The following is a 17,212-nucleotide window of genomic DNA, read 5'->3' on the forward strand; positions in this document are numbered from 1 at the left end:
GTGTATGCTAAAACCCTTTTCCCCTTTTGCTTTATCATACTGTGTCTCCTCTTTCTCTCTCCTGTTTGCTTGAGGTAAATTGTGAAGAAACATAAACCCAACCAGAATGTTCTATACATGTAACCAGTGTGAGATAATTATGCATTAGTGGCTATATTGTCATTTCAATTAATGTTAATTGTGTTTTTTTAAAAAAATGTTCGCTGCTTACTTCTTCCCCACTGAATTGGGACGTTTTTAAACAACCAAGAGTATGATTTTCTTCATTTCTTTAAAACAGTGAAGAAACATGTATGTGTGCCTGAGTGTTTATGTGTATGTATATACGTATTCCAGACAATCCCTTTTTACACAAATGTATGTAGATTAGTATTTGGACATAGCTTTCTAGAAGAAAAAATATGTAAGGTGGAGGTTTAAAAATGGTTTGCATGAACACAGTAGATGTGCTTCACCATGGGTGTGATAATAGGCAATGCTAATCTGAAGTGCAAGGGGACAACCTGGCAGGTCCTTATGGGTCTGAACTCTGCTGGTACAGCTTTCATGTGGTGACAAAATACTTGGGCTTCTTACTGAGAACGTGCGAAGGAGTTACTTATCACTTTGGTGAAGGGTGACTTGCTAGAGCACCTGGGCAGGATTCTGCCATTGTTCCAGGGCTGTTTATGCAGTGGAGGACTGACATAAACTTAATTAGTGAGTATGTTCTGGCAAGTAAAACGGGTGAGCCGTGATTTTGGAAGGCTGAATTTGGACTCAGCTATTTAAAGTGGGGAAAACTCTGATTATGTGTTCTGAAAGGAGAGAGGCAAACTTAAGCAGGGTACTTGAGGTGGATGGCTAACTCATGGAGCTGGGTAGGAGGTGGACCCTGTGGAATAAAGCTTCAGACTTGGAGAGCTTGACCTGTTTGTTTTAGTGTTGTATTGTTTAACCAGCTGTGGTGGTCAGAACATGAGGAATTTTCTCTTCTGATACGCCTTTTTTCCTAAAATATGGCCATCTTTGTTACAGAAACCTGAGTATGACCGTCACTAGTTCTAGCTACTGTCTGTAAAACTTGCCAGTTTGCAAAAAAGCTCGTTTTCAATGAAGATGTAAGCCAGTGCCATTATCAAAGTGCTCTAATGAATAATCAGAGTATTAAACTCCAAGATCTGTATGAAGTAATACAGACTCTTTAGCTTCCAGATTGATTTTTCATCTTGCTTTTTTTGAGCTACCCTATGTTGACTGCTATGAAATCCATTTTTTTTCATTTCTCCCTCTGGTTCTGTGGCATCAAACAAAAAATGTGTGTCTCATCTTCAAACAGGCACTTATGAAGGGAGTACCTGAAAAGGACAAGGAGGTTGGTCAGCAGTAGCATATTGATTCTGAAATGTTTTAAGTAGCTTTTTGTTGATTTAATTATTTTCTTAAATTCTCTAATCCATGGTCCCTGTCACTGTTGAGTCATTGTGAAGATGGACTAAGTGATCAGAGCGAGAGCACCGCTAACAGAGGAGGGGGAAGAGCACGCCTTTTGATAGCTCACTGATGCTTAATGTAATCTCAAGCATGAGTCAAACTGTTGGAGAATGCTGGTGATTTAATGTCTTTTCCTGCCTACAGGTCTTAGGTTGGTAAGATGGTGTTGATGCTGTGTTGTGTGCAGTCACATAAGCATCTGGTTCTAGTACTTCTCCGTGTTTTCTGTGAAGTGGCGTAAAGCTAACTTAAGTCTTTGAAGTCTTTTAAGTTAGTGAAATACATGTTTTAAGTTGGGTTCATGTAATAACTTTGTCCTTTAACTCCTGCTCACAAAGGTTTCTCTCTCACTTGCTGTGTCTGATCAGGTGTACCTGAATTACCGATGCAGGACAAGTGTTACCTTTGTGAGGGTGACATCTGGTAAAAAAACCTTTTCTGATTCTCCTGTGTTCTTTTAGTATTTAATATTTTTGTTACCTCTGCAGTTTTGCAAGCCACGGGACTGAAAGGATTGCACACAGAAATGTGTGTGTATTCTCTTAGCTGGCTACAGGACAGGTTTGTCCTCGGTGTGCAACCGTCATGATAACTGTGGTACCTGGGGTAGATTATGAGGGTGTGTGTGGTGTTCAGCACTTCAGACACCCATTCATAAATGGAAATACGGAGGGTTTAATTCTTAAACAGTTAAAGTTTGGGATACGTCAGTCATCTTCTTGAATCATTTCTCTCACTTGTCTCAAAAGACACAAATCTAGGCTTTTCAGTAGTTTCTGTTCATATAGCAGAAATCTTAATGTTTATTGTCATTTTGTGGGACAACTATTTTTTAACTCTTGGGTGTGGTTTTTGGTTTTTTTTTTTGTTGAGCTTCTGGTTTAATTTCCTTGTTTAATTGAGAACAGTTAGTGCTAAGGGTGCAATAATTTCATGGAGTGACACTTCAGGATTATAAATAGTAGTTTGTTAGTAGGTCGGTGTTGGTAGGAACTTTTACTATTATCTGTGTGTTATCAAGCTGATATGTAGCTCTGTCCTTTTACAAATATAAAGCAAACTGGTCATGAAGTAGTTAGGCGTGTAGAATAATGGTAGGGAAAGGGGAGCCCAAGTGTTGCTTTGTTGTTGAATTATCTTTTCTGTTTAGCTTATTCTGCTTTAGGCTTTTTAGAGGTAGCTGGGGATGAGGGAACTATCTTGTACTAGCTTAGTTAACACTGGTATGAGAATGCCCAAGGTAAACTAATTATTCAAGTGGTATAAACCTAGTAGAATTATTTTACGCCAGGTGTTTTCCTAGCCATAATGTGTATAAGGAGAAAAATAACTTTTCTTTGTTTGGGTTGTTGGTTTGTTTTATTTTTGTTTGGGTTTTTTGTTTTGTTTTGTGTGGGTTTTTTTTTTAAGAGGATGATACTGAGGTATTGTTCTGTACACTGAGAATTAACATAACCTTTTAGGAAATACCTGTAATTAAACCTATGCTGATTAGTACAGCAAAAAGCAATGCTCAGACAAGAAAGGCATTCTTAGTCTGCTTAAAACTTCCTCCTAATTTGTCTTTTAAGATTTTCAGTCACTTTTGAATGACTTTAATTAAACTTAATGAACATTTTAAGTTAAGCATGTTAACTTTCTACTCTTTCAGTGCCAAATATCATATTTAAAAGGACATAAATCCTTGTTAATGGGTTTACTTAAACAGGAAAATTCTGTGGAAATTAAGTATGTTAATTTATGCAAAAACTTGCATATATTTTAAATATTTCAATACCATGTTCCTTTCTATATAATATTTAGCATTGAATATAAGGCTGGTGATCCTTGATAATAAAAAAACCATTCAGTTTTAAATATATGATATTTTCGTATTTGTTTTCACTCTTTACCAGTGACAATATAAATAATTACTAAAAACCTACCTTTGTGTAACGTGATGAATCTCATCTGATTTGTCTTACTGGTTTTGGATGAAGTTCAAATAGTATTTGAGTTACTCATATTTCAACAGAGGGCACTCATGTGCTTTGAGGTAACACCAAATCACTGTATTTTTAAAAGTGCTTGGAATAAACTGGAGCTGACGGTAACAGGTTTTGTAGGTTAAAATGTATAAAATATAATTTGATAGTGCTTGGGAAAATTGGTCATTGATATGAATGTTTTCATTTCATGTTCCTCTTAATTTTATAAATTTGCTTGGTTTCTTTGGATATTTTACAGTACATTGATGCAGTTGGCTTGAATTGATTCTAATAGATGCATTATTATGGCTTTCTAGCTGAGTTGGTATTTGTCTGTTAAGATTGAACAGTTGTGTTAATGAGTCAGAATTTAATAAATACATTCTTTCCAGCTAAAAAGGCAGTAGAAGAATCAGAAGAAAAGAAAACAGTTCAGTCAAAGAAAAGGATTAAAGAACTAAGAATTTTGGATGGAAAAACTGCACAAAATTTATGTAAGTGGCATGAAATGCATTAGGTGAATATCTAATTGGCATGTACACACATGACTTCTTAAATGTTCTTTTTTTGCTTGCATGTGCGAAATTCTTTTTGTAAAAACTGGCTAATGTGAACACAAGTCTTAAGTTCAGGAGTGTTTTACGTACATATGATTTGAAATCACTACAAATTGGCAAAACTAACATGGAAAAATGGTATACACTTAAATGTTAACGAACTATATTTTTTTGTAACAAAAAGTTTTTTCTTCCATTAATTGCTTTAGACTGGAAGTATAATTAAATTATAATCACTGGTTCAGGGAAGGCACAGTTGTAGGTAGGTTTTGTGGATTGGGGTTTAGAGACCGTTCCTAATTATTCTTTCTGGATAGAGCATTGGAGAAATAGAGCTTGATGGGGGTTAGACTTCTAAAGACAAAAATAGGATAAGTTAGGTGGAAATACTACTACTATTAATTGGAAGGAAAAGAGACGCACTTTTTAATTTTTTTTAACTTCCTGCTTCTCTGATTATGGAGGGAAATCAATCATTAAGAGTAGCAGATTTTCTTATTTGAATTAGGAATACCATAAAATGTCACTACTCCAACTATGCCTGTGGCAAATGAAGTGTGTAAGACAAAATCTGTGCATTGTTTATTACCACATGCATGAGCACATTTTCTTAAGCAGAAAATCAACTATGACATAAGTGATATAAAGCTTCAAGTTTTGAAAATATGGATGCAGGAAAATCAGCATTAGTAGTTAGGTTGAATATACAGCACTTGATTAAAAGCGCTAATACATCTGTGTTAGGGATACTTGGTAATTTATTGAATGGGGCGCTGTCGAGACATTATGAGATCAAACTGCTATGAGAATTCCATTTTGAAGGGTATACAATATGCATTGTCTCTTGTATAAGTTTAGTTACACTAAAAAGTGATAGAGTTAGGGGTTTGGGTTTCTTTCTTTTTTTTCTTTTTTTTTCTTTTTTCTTGGAATATCATGTAAATATAATTTATCCAATTGTAAATGCAGTACAGCTATTAATACATGGCTTTGAAAGCAAAAAATAATAGATGAATTCTTTCTAGTGGGTAAGTCATTCTTAGTAATGCAGATGTTGCCATTCATAAAAACAGGGCTTTATTGCTAGAGGTGAGTAAAACTGCTAGGGAGCAACTAAGGCTGATTAAAACAGGTAAAAATGTTGTCATACTTTCATTTCTTAGAAATGAAATTGATTATAAGTCAAACTGCAATTGTGTGCCTCATCTAGCATTTATTTTATATAAAAACATTAATTATGAATCATCTTTATTTGTATCAAGATATGATTTTTTTCATTTGCTTGAAGTTGATGCCTTATATAAATATTCTTGGTTTTGTTGATTCGATTTCTTTCTGAATTTCAGCAATATTTTTGGGTTCTTTTCGTTTGCCTTATGAAGAAATAAAGAATATAATTTTAGAGGTTGATGAAGAAAAGCTGAGTGAATCCTTGATTCAGGTATGTGAAAATATCTGTGGTTTTGTTCATAGCTTGTTTTCCACAGAAAAATTCTGTAAAGGTGTAAGATTTCAAGAGTATGAATCGTGTAGAGTTTCCAGGGTAATAGCTACAATTGTAACAAGTGTGTATTGTTTTATTTCACCTCTACTTTTGAATGTGGTCATGTATAGCAGTAAAAGTGTCTTTAAAAGACACTATTAACAAAATGACTTCTGAATCTCTGACTTTATGAAGTTTCCCTTTCAAAAGAAAAAACTCTGGTAATTCAAGCTTTTCAGTTTCAAAGACAAGCACTTACCAGGTTTAGGCTGGTGGGTAATGAAGTTGCATCAGGCTTTTTGTGGTGACAACTCTGCTTGTCACTAGTGGTAGATGAAACTACCTAAATGTTTCAGGATACTACTACAAAACCCAGAAACCCTTTGTAAATGAAACCTATTCTCAGGCTGGTTTGGTCTTATTTTGAGTCCAAAATCTCTCAGCTGGAGAGAGTGAAGTATGGATTACAGCTGCTTTACATCCCTCTCTTGATTTCTTCATATTAGAAGAGCAAGTGTGTGTGCTGCCCCTCACAGTCTCTAGGGAGTGACACAGTGCAACAGAGAAACATGTAAACCTGAAATGGTTTACAGGTGTAGCACGCCAATGATACTGGTATCGAATTGGTTTATTTTAGTATCATACACCGGTTCAGATTTTAACTAATATACTAGGCCTCGGTTTATCCTTTTGTCCTTCCTTGTCTCCAGCTTGCACCCCTGTCCCATTCCCCACAAGCCTTTCTAAAAAATTTGGGTTTCCTTTCCTGGACCTGGAAAATGGTCGTTCCAGGGACACAAGGCTAAACTGAGTTGCCTGGTCTTTTCACAGTTAATTATGTAATTCGCAACTTCACATTTTAACAGGAACATGGTTTAATAAAGCTAGTGTGTTGCAAAAAGCACGGTGTAAATGGGATTAAATTTATCAAATTATAATTCCTTGTCCTTTGCAGTTTCTCTTTTTTCACCAAGGCTCTCCTACATTTTTGGAGTTTTGTTTGAGACTCTAAAGGAAGGGCTGCTGTTTTATTATAGGTCTCAAACTATTGAGCTCAACAGCACTTACATACTGTTACATTTTCTTATCATGTCACATTCTGAGATTTATAGTACTTAAACTGTGTTCAGAAATACATATTTGGTATCTAAGATTCTCAGTCATACTCCATTTGGGAAATATTATGGCACAGTGTTTTTGGAAGTTGCCATTTGATGGGAAATCATTTCCAGTCTGACTTTATTTGATGTGTTTGACTATGATGTCCTGCTTCAGGCCATGTCAGCATGAAGTTGATTAGCATTTCTAGTGTATATTTAAATTGCTAATAATACTCTCTTTGACCACTGAGTATGTCTTCTCACAAAAAGCCTATGCACATGATATGTAGTATTTGGAAATAGGTTAGAAGTCCTACGTTTGTTTATTATCAGAGATATCAGATCATTTGATTGAAGATTAGTAAAATAATACATCAACAGGGAGTAAAAAACCCTACCTTGAATGCCTCAAATGCATAATAGTTTCACACTGGTGTAGTTATCTGCAACAAATGTAGAGATACCATGAGACCTAGGTTAATAGAAATAGAATGTAGTATGTTATGCTGAAATATAAGGTCATGATCTTACATGTCAACAGTAAAATGCTGAAAGCTGATGTAATGGCAGCTTCTCAGATGGTAATGATGGAGGAGAAGTAATAGTGAGCCTGTGGTCAACCGGACAAGTATAGCTACCACTGTGGTGTAGCTGCACGTGGAGCAGCTATTCCCTCACCCAATCCCAACCACCGGCCCCTGGCGTACTTGTTGGGGCAGGAGCCACCGATTGCCCACCCCATGGGATGAGAAACAGAGGAGGCTTTGAAGCTGCAGAAGGACTGATCAGTAGTAGCTTAAACATTGGTGTGTTATCAGCACTGTTTTAGTCACATGTCAAAACAGCACCACGTGGGCTGCTGTGAAGAAAATTAACTTCATCCTTTCCAGACCCAGTACACAAAAAAAAAGGCAAATGTGATTGCAAGGTGTATCAGGTCAAGTATCTCCAGCAGAGAGAATAATTATTATGCTTTTGAATAATGCACTTCAAAGGCCTTATCTAGTATACTTGCTACGTTTCTCAAAAATGAATGTAAAATGGAGAAGCTGAACTTAAAAGCTACTTAAGATGATTGAAGGATGGTGAAACAGGCTACAGAAGGAAGCTAGAAAAGATTGGCTTGATTAGATTAGCAATATAAATAGCTGAGAGGGGATATGACTACATTATGACTATAGGGGGAGAAGAGTGATGTGCATAAGCATTGGGGAGGAAAATGAAGTTGCATGAGTAAAAGGCAGTGTTAATACCAGAATAAATGTATGTGAATTCATCATGACTGCAGCTATCTAGAAACTCAGCTGCCTATAATATTAAAAAAAATAATAATGAAGCTTTAGGAATTGGTTTGTTTCTGAAGGGAACAGTGTGGCAGAGTTGCTCCTCGTAGCAGGGAGATTTCACTGGTAACGGGAGGAGATTCCTCCTATGTTTCTTAGGACTTTCCGACAAATGTATTGGGATGAATGGGCCGTATCGTTTATTTCATGTTCAGTCCGTTCTGCTTTATCTTTATTCTAATCTTCCGACTGAGTTATTAACCAATTTACTAGTTTAACAGTTCTCGATACTACTGGTTGGAAAAATTTTACAAAGCAAACCTTGCTTTCTTTCATGCTTAGCAAAACTTGTGCTTTCTAAAAATACACATGTAGGAACTGCTTTGTTCTAAGTATCAAAGTGGGGAAGGCTAAATGGGTATAGCGTAATTGAGCATAGAGAAAAGTGCTTTTTAAGTTATGCTTCTCAAGTCCTCATTTCTTGCTGCTTTTCAAACTTAGGTTATAATACTTCATGAAATTAATTGGATTAATCAGTTTGAGTACATGGTAGACTATATACTGTTGTAACTCTTCCTGAGGAAAACACTAGGAAAAAATATTCTCAGTTCCCAGTGTGTCTTTGAGAGGGGAAGTTTTTGTAAACACACAGTTGTCAAATACCACGTTTAGCAGAATTCAGGGCATTGTGACAGTGAATAGAGAGTGATAGTTTCAGCCTCTTAATGTCAGCCATAGATTTCTACTTCTTTTTATGTTTATGTAAACAATTTTTATTTATTTTTATTTAAATCCACATCATGAATACATTAATGAAACTTGTTTCCTAAAGTACTGACAAAGATTTGACTATGTGATCAGTGAATGCTTTAGCTTCATTAGCTTCATTTCCAATTATTCAGTACAATTAAAGAAAGTAAACATTTAAATATATATATATATATGTATGTATCTATATAGGGAACTGCAGTGCTAGTAGAGTTGAAGTTTCCTTCGTAGGAGCTGAGGGTAAAATGAGTTGATATGTCAGCTCTCAACCATAAGGGGTTGTGGATGAGGAAAAAGAAATGATCAAGCATCTTAGCAGATTTCAGTCATGTAGTTAAAAAAAAAAAAAGGCAGTTTTTTTAGTAAGTAGTAGGTAGTTGTATTTCTGCATTGATAGAAAAAATGTTTTACAATGTATGTTAATGTGTAATGAAATACAGGTTTCTGCCAAATACTGTGAAATTCTTGATGACAGCATTCAGTAAATAGTTTACCTAATGAAAATAGGTTGAAAAAAATTAGTTTGTTTTTTTCGTCTTTACGAGCATTAAACAGTCAATCAGCAGGAATGTTTTAAAGATCCTTAATTTTTTTTTGAAGTAGAAATTTGTGGCACATGGGTTTGGGTTCACAGGAAAGGAAGCATGTTCATGTTTAAACACAAGGCTATAGCTTAATTGTATGACACCAAGGAGAAGCGTATCTCTGCCAAGTATATTCACTCGCTTTTTGTATAAGTGTAAAAATCTGTAACAGGGATGCTTTGTCTGAGAGTGCTTGTCGGCTTTATTTTTCCCTGTTAAGATGGGTGAATATTTCCTTTTATTTTCAGCTTGGAGAATTAGGTTAGCTACCACTTGTAAATTTGGCGAATTGAACTGATGTGTTTCTGAAAGTTTTGACCTTAATGTACCTACTTCATCAAGCCGGGCAGAGTGATCAATAATCAAATCCTCCTAGCAAACAAGAATATTGCAAGAGTGTCAAGACTGGTATAATCTAAAAATAAGATATCTATGCATCTGTTCCAGTATATTGGCTAACCAGATGATGTGTACAATTTTGAGATGTTGCTCTTCTCTGTGTAAGGTGCTTTCAAGTGAAATTTCTGTGCAGCTATTTTGACTGTCTAAAGATATATTTTTTAGGTAGTTATGTTTTGCTTTACACAGACCAGTACTTTCTTGATTGATATTTAATGAGCAAGATGAAATCATGAGGGCAAAAAAAGATTGTTGATAAGGTCTAATTCTTAAAGGTCTGAAAGCATCAAGGAGTTTTGTCTAAATTTTTATTACTGAGAAGCCATTCTTCAAATTAGAGACTGTAAGAGAGGTGCTGTATTAAATAATTACTGGTTTGATTTGATGTTTATATAGTGTTAAAGCACTGTAAATAAAATAAATTTCTGATGATTTCCTCATGCATTTCCATGTTGTGGTATTTTAAGCATGTTATTTTAAGATCTCAGCTAGTTTAATATAACAAATTTGATATAATGCCTTGTTTGTTTTAGAACCTAGTGAAGAATCTTCCTGAGCAGAAAGAACTCAATGCCTTAGCCGAATTAAAGGATGAATATAATGATCTTGCTGAGCCAGAACAATTTGGAGTTGTGGTATGTATTAGTGCAATAATTAACTGGAAAGTTCTATTTTGTCAAAGAGATTAAACCAAAAAAAATTAGGTTTAAATTATTTTGGTTATTATTTTTGCAAGTCCTGCAGTAGGAAAAAGTTACTGGTGAGTAATAACCTTAAAATCTCTCTAATTATGGTATTTATTTAAGAGCACCAGGTACCTCTGTGCCAGACAAAAATCTTTTGTCTGACTTTATTGTCTTGTATGCAAGTCTTCTATGTTTTATAAACAGTTATGGAGAACAGTCAAGATTCAAGTAGTTGAATTTCCAAGAGTTCATAAAATACCCAGTAACTGAATGGCATTGCCAACTTCGGTAAATCTGTCCTGCTGTATCAAAAACTAAACAGCTGAAAGAATTGATATGCCCACAATAACCTGGGCTTAAAAAAAGTCTCTGTGTATGTATATTATGTGTGCATGTGTGTGTATATATATATGTGTGCATATACCTATAAAAGGTATATGTATATATATAAACACATAGACTCTTGCAAAACTGATCTAGAATAGGTGTGGATTCATACTAGAACTGAAATTGTAAATCGTGTTCTGTTGCTTTTACTAATGTTCAATACATACTTCTATTCCAAAAGTAGGGATGTCTAATATTTTAGTGGCTCAAACCTGTCTCCAAATGAATTCGTAAAATTTGAGTAAGTTTCCTTAATACAGGTTGGTAGCTGACTGATTGTGTGATACGAAATATTAAGCTAGGACTTGGAAGACTGTTTTCTCCTTCTGGTTTTTCAAAGACCTGATAAATCCTTAGGGAAACTAGTCCCCCTTGATGAGCCTCTGTAATGTGTTTAGAATTTATCTCTTAACTCCACAGGAACTAGGTTTGTGCTTGCTGGTTTTTTATGGTATGTACATTAAAACGTATTAAAACAGAAATAGAGATCTCTTAAAAGGAAAAAGTGAAAACCAGGTTTTTACTAAAAAGCTCTGATGTGAGCATTTGGCTTCAGAAGTACCTTTTGTATGACTTTTTTGGGGTGGGGTGGGGTAACGGAACCTAATTTGAGATTTTTGCAGAGTATTTAGAAAATTAAAGATATCAGTGACTTATTTAGAAAAACCTTAGACTATTGATTTTAATTTTTTTTAAATAAATGGCATAAAGTTTGAAAAGTTTTATTTCATAACAAAGATGAAGAATTTTGGTAGAGGTGTGATACATTGGTTACTTTTATTGCAAGGTCTGCAGTAGTAAAACATTACCATCGATTTGTTCTATTAGTAACAATTTAAAGATCTCTATAAATACCAATTTGATGCTTTCCTTGAATTATGACATGAATATGTATATATATGGTATAATATACTAGTCTGTTATGATATCTTTTAGATATGTATTAAAATGTATCCATATATATGGATGTATAATATATTATTACATTTATATTTATCGTTACATACATATATATATTAAATGTATATATTTTATATTGTATTTTCTATACCTACATATATATGTGTGGATATATATTAAAAAAAATCAGTTTCAAAGCACTAGAGGACTACTTGGTTCCCTCTTTGTCATGTAACACAGACTTTCAGAGTGATTAAAAGAATTTGATGATATGACAGTACTACTTCCAGGCCTAGAACAAGATTTTTGAAATTTCAATGAGCAAAGGATGCCATGGAGTGGCTGCTTTATGAAATGAGTATTTCATTACTTCCATCCTACATCAATACTGCCAAATAATGTAGGAAATTACTTAGATTTTGTGCAAGGAGAACAGCTGAAATGTGTCTAAGGAAAACACAGAACAGAAACAGGCAAGGTGGAGGCATTAGGACAAATGAAGGTGGCGATGTCTATGAATTCTTTATTCAAAATAAGCAAAGAAATTCAGAAAATTCTGCATAATAACCTTGACTTAAAAGATTTGATAGACATTCCTCCATGTTACTGCTGTGAGTTCCTTAATGTTTCACCCATGGACTTCATATCTTGGATCCTTTCCCAACCGGATCCCACTTTCTGCCACACATCTCTCTTTTATAAACACCGTACCTACCTTGTCCCTTCTGCTTCAGCCTTGCTCCTCTATTCAGATTTACTCCATTGATCTCTATAGCCTTTATATAGAGATATTTCTGGGTTAGTGTGCTGTTTATTTGCATCATTCCATCGTGCTGCTCTATGGTGAGTAGTAGTAAATTGCCTTTCTGCCAATGAAAGCTGTGACAGTGGCACTGCATTCAGTAATCAGCCACCCTTGTAATCAAGTCTTCCTCAAATACAGTCAGAACTTCCTGAATGCTGTGTGCACCTTCAAAAATCCTCTGGTTCCATCTTTTCTTATCTTCCCTTTAGGTAGCAACAGAGTCAAGATAGCTATTTGGAAAAGAGTAGGTCTTGTGGATTAACCCTGGTAGGCAGCTAAGCACCACACAGATTGCTTACTCGCTTTCCCATCCCCAGTGGGCTGGGGGAGGAAGAAAGGAAGACTGGAGGTGATAAAACTCATGGGTTGAGATAAAAATAGTTTAAGAAGTGAAGGATAAGTGGAAGAAGAAAGAGAGAAAAAAAAGGCAAAGAAATAAAACAAAGGCAGCCACTCACCATCTCCCATGTGTAGACTGATGTCCAGGCAGTTACTGAGCAGAAGATGGCTAACCTGTCTGAGCCCCCATCCTCCGCATTTGATTACTGAGCTGGCATGGGATATCTCTTTAGTTAGCTTGGGTTGTTTGGCTGGTTGTGTCCCATCCCAACCTCTTGCACACCTGCTGTCTGTTCATTGGGTTGCGCAGAGTGAGGAGTGGAGAAGGCCTGAACACTGCAAACACTGTCCAGCCCTAGCTGAAGGATTAGGGTGTTAACAGCATTGTTTTGGTCACAAGTCCCAACCACAGCATCATGTAGGCTGCTCTGATGAACAGGTCACTCCATCCAAGCCAGACCCGGTCCAACAGGGTTGGTCAGTGTTGATTGTTACTGCCAAGGTTTGTGTAGAAACATGTGGTTGTTGAGAGATAGGATAGCTATAGCTGACCACTTATGCAGAGATGATGTACTGGTTGTTTCTTTGTAAATAAAATAATTCCCCCAGTTTCACCTCTGTTCAGAAGGTAAGATGAGAGAGATTCATTAATGTATGCAACTTCATTAATCACCTAGTCTGAAATTTGGTGGGGTGTAGGACAGGCAGGATCAGGTCTCGCATTTTGCACTAATTTGGTTGTAGTTGACTAATGGCCTTTTCGTTTTGGGTATATGCTAATGTGCTGCTGGAAATGTATTTAGGGTATAATTATTACAGATGTCAAAAGGCTCATCTAAGAGAGCGGGAATGTTTTTCATAAAGTAAAGAAAGCCTGTAAAAAGTAGCCTGTTTTATTTTTTGCCATGCAGCTCATCTTGGTTGGATGAGTATGAATTTAAGTGAAAGAATGTAACTGATTAGTTTAACTGTTTGTCTATGAATTGGCTGCACAATGGGTATAAGGGACAGTGTAAAAACTAAGTTTTCTGTCATCAAATGTGAAGTACTGAGATACTACGAAAAGTAAGTATATGAGAACACTTGGAGAATGTTTTACTTCTCATAATCAGAATGTTATTTACCTCCAGTTCAGGTGACCACAAATTAAAAAGAATAGTTCTTTTGCTTTGTCTTGATGTAGTGGTCAAACATAAGCATTTAATGAAGCTGACAATATACAAGTAGTGTGTATTAAGTGTGTAGATGTAGTAAGTGTTCTTAGCACGCTTCTTACTAGAGTTTGAATTCACATCCATTTATGTTTTACTGATAGATATTTGAAAGCTACTTGAACTAAGAGGAGTGGTCTCGTGTTTTTGTTCCTGTTGGATAGTTTGGGATTTTTTTGTTCATCATTTCTATCAGTTATGTCTAGTACTTAACTCTTTTTTTTTCCTCAATCTTTTTATATAGTAGTATGATTTGTTTCTTTTTGTAATCTTTCATTCTGATTCTGCTGGCAGTTTCTTTCCCAGCAAATTATACAACTATAGTTGGAAGTCACTTGGGAAACTGTATCATCTTTATTGGTTGTCCTACATACCAGGGGATTGTGCGTTTATCTGACTTAGGATTGCTACTGGACTGAAACTAAACAGTCCTCTTTTTTTCAGTGGATTGTATTGGAAAAAGTCATTAAAGTATCCTTATTTTCTGACAGTACTAATATAGTCATGATCACTTTTCTGTTGCTTTGTTCTTTTGAGGAATGACTGACTGCAAAAAGTTGAGAGAATTTAAAAATATATCATGGAACATTAATTAGAAAAAACTGTTTAATCAAACATCTCCAAATGGTGATGTTTGCCGTATGAAGGGACTGTTTCCTGAAGCTTGTTTGCTTATTCAACTTTACCATCTGGTTTAATAAAAAATATTACGCTTCCTTATGGGTAGCAATTCTGTCTTATTTTTAGAGGTCTCTAACTACATTAATACTACTAAATTGCTGGTTTTATGTCAGATTTTGATTTAATTGAACAATTCATTAATGTGGAAGAAATACAGTTGAACTTAAGCTCTTTACTTGACTGGAATACTTTTTTGCTATGTGTTGAATTAATTTCGGAGTTTTTCATTAATAATAAACTTAACCTTGATGTTAAGAATATATTTATGAATAGAAGAAGACAGAAATACTGTCTAAAGTAATATTAATAATGTGTACCCTTACTTGTATGTAAACTTACTATCAAGAGATGATAATTGGATAAATACTGTGCCCATCAAATTTAATAAGGGTTGGAATAACTGGTTTAACATATGTGTAGAAAAAACATACTTTGTAAATTATTAAACTATTGGAAGAGACAGATTAACGTAATGTTCAGTGATATGTAAAGGAAAATAAGAATTGCATTTTCATTTAGATGAAATGTTAAGATCAATTATATAGTTAAATAAGTTATTGGAACTGGTTTTGAAGTTATATCCTGGGATGAAAAAAGGCAACACAGCTTCATATAGAGAAGCTTGCATTCATGTTGAAGTGGGCAAGAAAAACAGATTAACTGGATCAGTTGTAAAACATTAAATTAACTAGACAGAATGTTATCTGATTTTTAAATGTAGAACTCGTGTTTAAGAGTTAATATTTTTACAACATGGGAACAGCTGCAACTTCAATAAGGATGAGGCTTTGGATTTCCTTATCAGTTGAATGTTTTAAGTATTATAAAAGCATAGGTCTCATCTATTATACTAAGTGCAAGTACCATCAATTTACTGTGAACTCAGAGGACAGGCTCAAAAAGAAATAAGGTCTTTTGCAGTGTTAGTGGTATTTACATTTGGAAAGCTTTACCCACATTACCGCAAACTGTGAGTTTTGAAGTAGAGTGAAGAATAATATTACCACTTTTAAAAAGACTCACTATTATGAGGTCCAAATTTTAGTCGATAACTCTTCAGTGAATGAACAAAACAAGTGACGGAACTGACCAGACAATTCACTTTCTGATGTGTTCTGGAAAAGCAGGAGGTTTTTTTGGCTGGTTTCTAATGGATGCAAACCTTCTTTCAGCTGTTAAGAACTGGGTTATTGGTAATTTAATTGTTAATGCAAAAGGATAAGTTTCACTGAGCAGTTGTAGAGGCTGGCAGATTCTGTGACCCTTTTTTGCTGTATAACCAGGACTAGCTGTCTTGAACAGTCCTTGCTGGGAGGTAGAAGTGGGAAGAGTTGTACAAATTTATTGCACCTGCATTGGTTTAGAGGCATTCAGTCATCTTAATTGAATTTGTTTGCCACTTATTTGCCTCACTGTGATTTCTAGAGCTGCTCTAGAACATTGCTGGGGGTTGGAAAGAAGGCAACTTTAATATATCATAGGTAAGAAAGAAGCTGAGTAAGTTGTTGTAGTAACTTGACATTTTTGTATTGGAGGAATGTCGGCTTTCTTCCTTAGGAAGCAAGGCAAATTTAATTGTGCTTTTTGCCTTTCTCCAGTAACTTTTGATTCTTGCTTTAATACAGGGCTTGAAAATTGAATGATGGTAATAATGAATAAGGAACCGAATAAAGAACTTGATTAGGCAGACAATTCAAACCAGGACCTTTGTGAAGGCCCGGAAAGAGCAATAATGACATGCACTCCAGTATTCACAGTTAGCTGGAAAAGAAATATCCATTTTCTTGATCTTTTAATTGTTTGTGGTGAATTCTAATGCTTTCTGTTACATACACCTATTTTAATTTGTTATTTCTTACATGCCTTTGACACTAATTTTGTACAACTATAAACAATTTGACCTTTTCCTAAGTGAATATAATCTTTGCACCTTATCTATTTTCAGAAGATTCCTTCAAGTTCAATATAGTTATCAGCCATTGGACATATTTAGAAACATGCATATGAAAGAAACCAGGGCAGGGCAGGGAAGGAGGACATAAAATAGTGGTCATCTTCTATCGATACATAAAGAGGGTAATATATATATAAATGTCTGGAATTCTAAGGAAACAACCCACTTGAAACAGTTCTTACGAAATTGTCAAGATACTTTTAAAATACTCTGTAGATCAGCAAATGAAATTAAAACTTGCTGCTGGTTTGGTACTCAAACTACCTTGCAAAGCAAATAAATGATCAGTGTTCCATGACACTCCACAGCATTAAAAAAAGAAAGGAGGTACAAATTGGCTGAACTGTTGTAAAGGATTATTCTTCGCAAATGTTGAAGTCACACTGTTCTGTTGGCTTATATGTATTTTGCTGCACTGTTTTCAGGATTTAAGGCTTTTGACAACTTTTCTCTGTGCCATTTTGAGTAAGAAAAGTAATTGGAGATTGTTCCACTAAAGTTAAAGCGAATTATGTGATTAATTTTAATTTCCATCTACTGCAACTCACTGAAGGTAGATCCTTTCAAGGCAGATGTTTTCAGTATGATATTTCTGAAATACAGGATGATTAGAAGAGAAATATTTCAAGAGCTGG

The 17,212-nt window shown here is 35.1% G+C and overlaps 1 protein-coding gene across 3 annotated transcripts in view; it reads left to right on the forward strand.

The window, feature by feature from the left end:
* Nucleotides 1-17,212, forward strand: part of DIAPH2 (diaphanous related formin 2) — a 243,940-nt gene that overhangs the window by 77,825 nt on the left and 148,903 nt on the right. For all 3 annotated transcript variants that reach the window (XM_056359368.1, XM_056359370.1, XM_056359369.1), the window contains 3 exons: nucleotides 3,833-3,934; nucleotides 5,344-5,438; nucleotides 10,148-10,249. In XM_056359368.1, the coding sequence (XP_056215343.1) occupies nucleotides 3,833-3,934; nucleotides 5,344-5,438; nucleotides 10,148-10,249 (299 nt within the window). The remainder of the gene's footprint in view (nucleotides 1-3,832; nucleotides 3,935-5,343; nucleotides 5,439-10,147; nucleotides 10,250-17,212) is intronic.

Source organism: Falco biarmicus, chromosome 14, assembly GCF_023638135.1.
Source record: "Falco biarmicus isolate bFalBia1 chromosome 14, bFalBia1.pri, whole genome shotgun sequence".
In the NCBI taxonomy this organism is placed as follows: domain Eukaryota; kingdom Metazoa; phylum Chordata; class Aves; order Falconiformes; family Falconidae; genus Falco; species Falco biarmicus.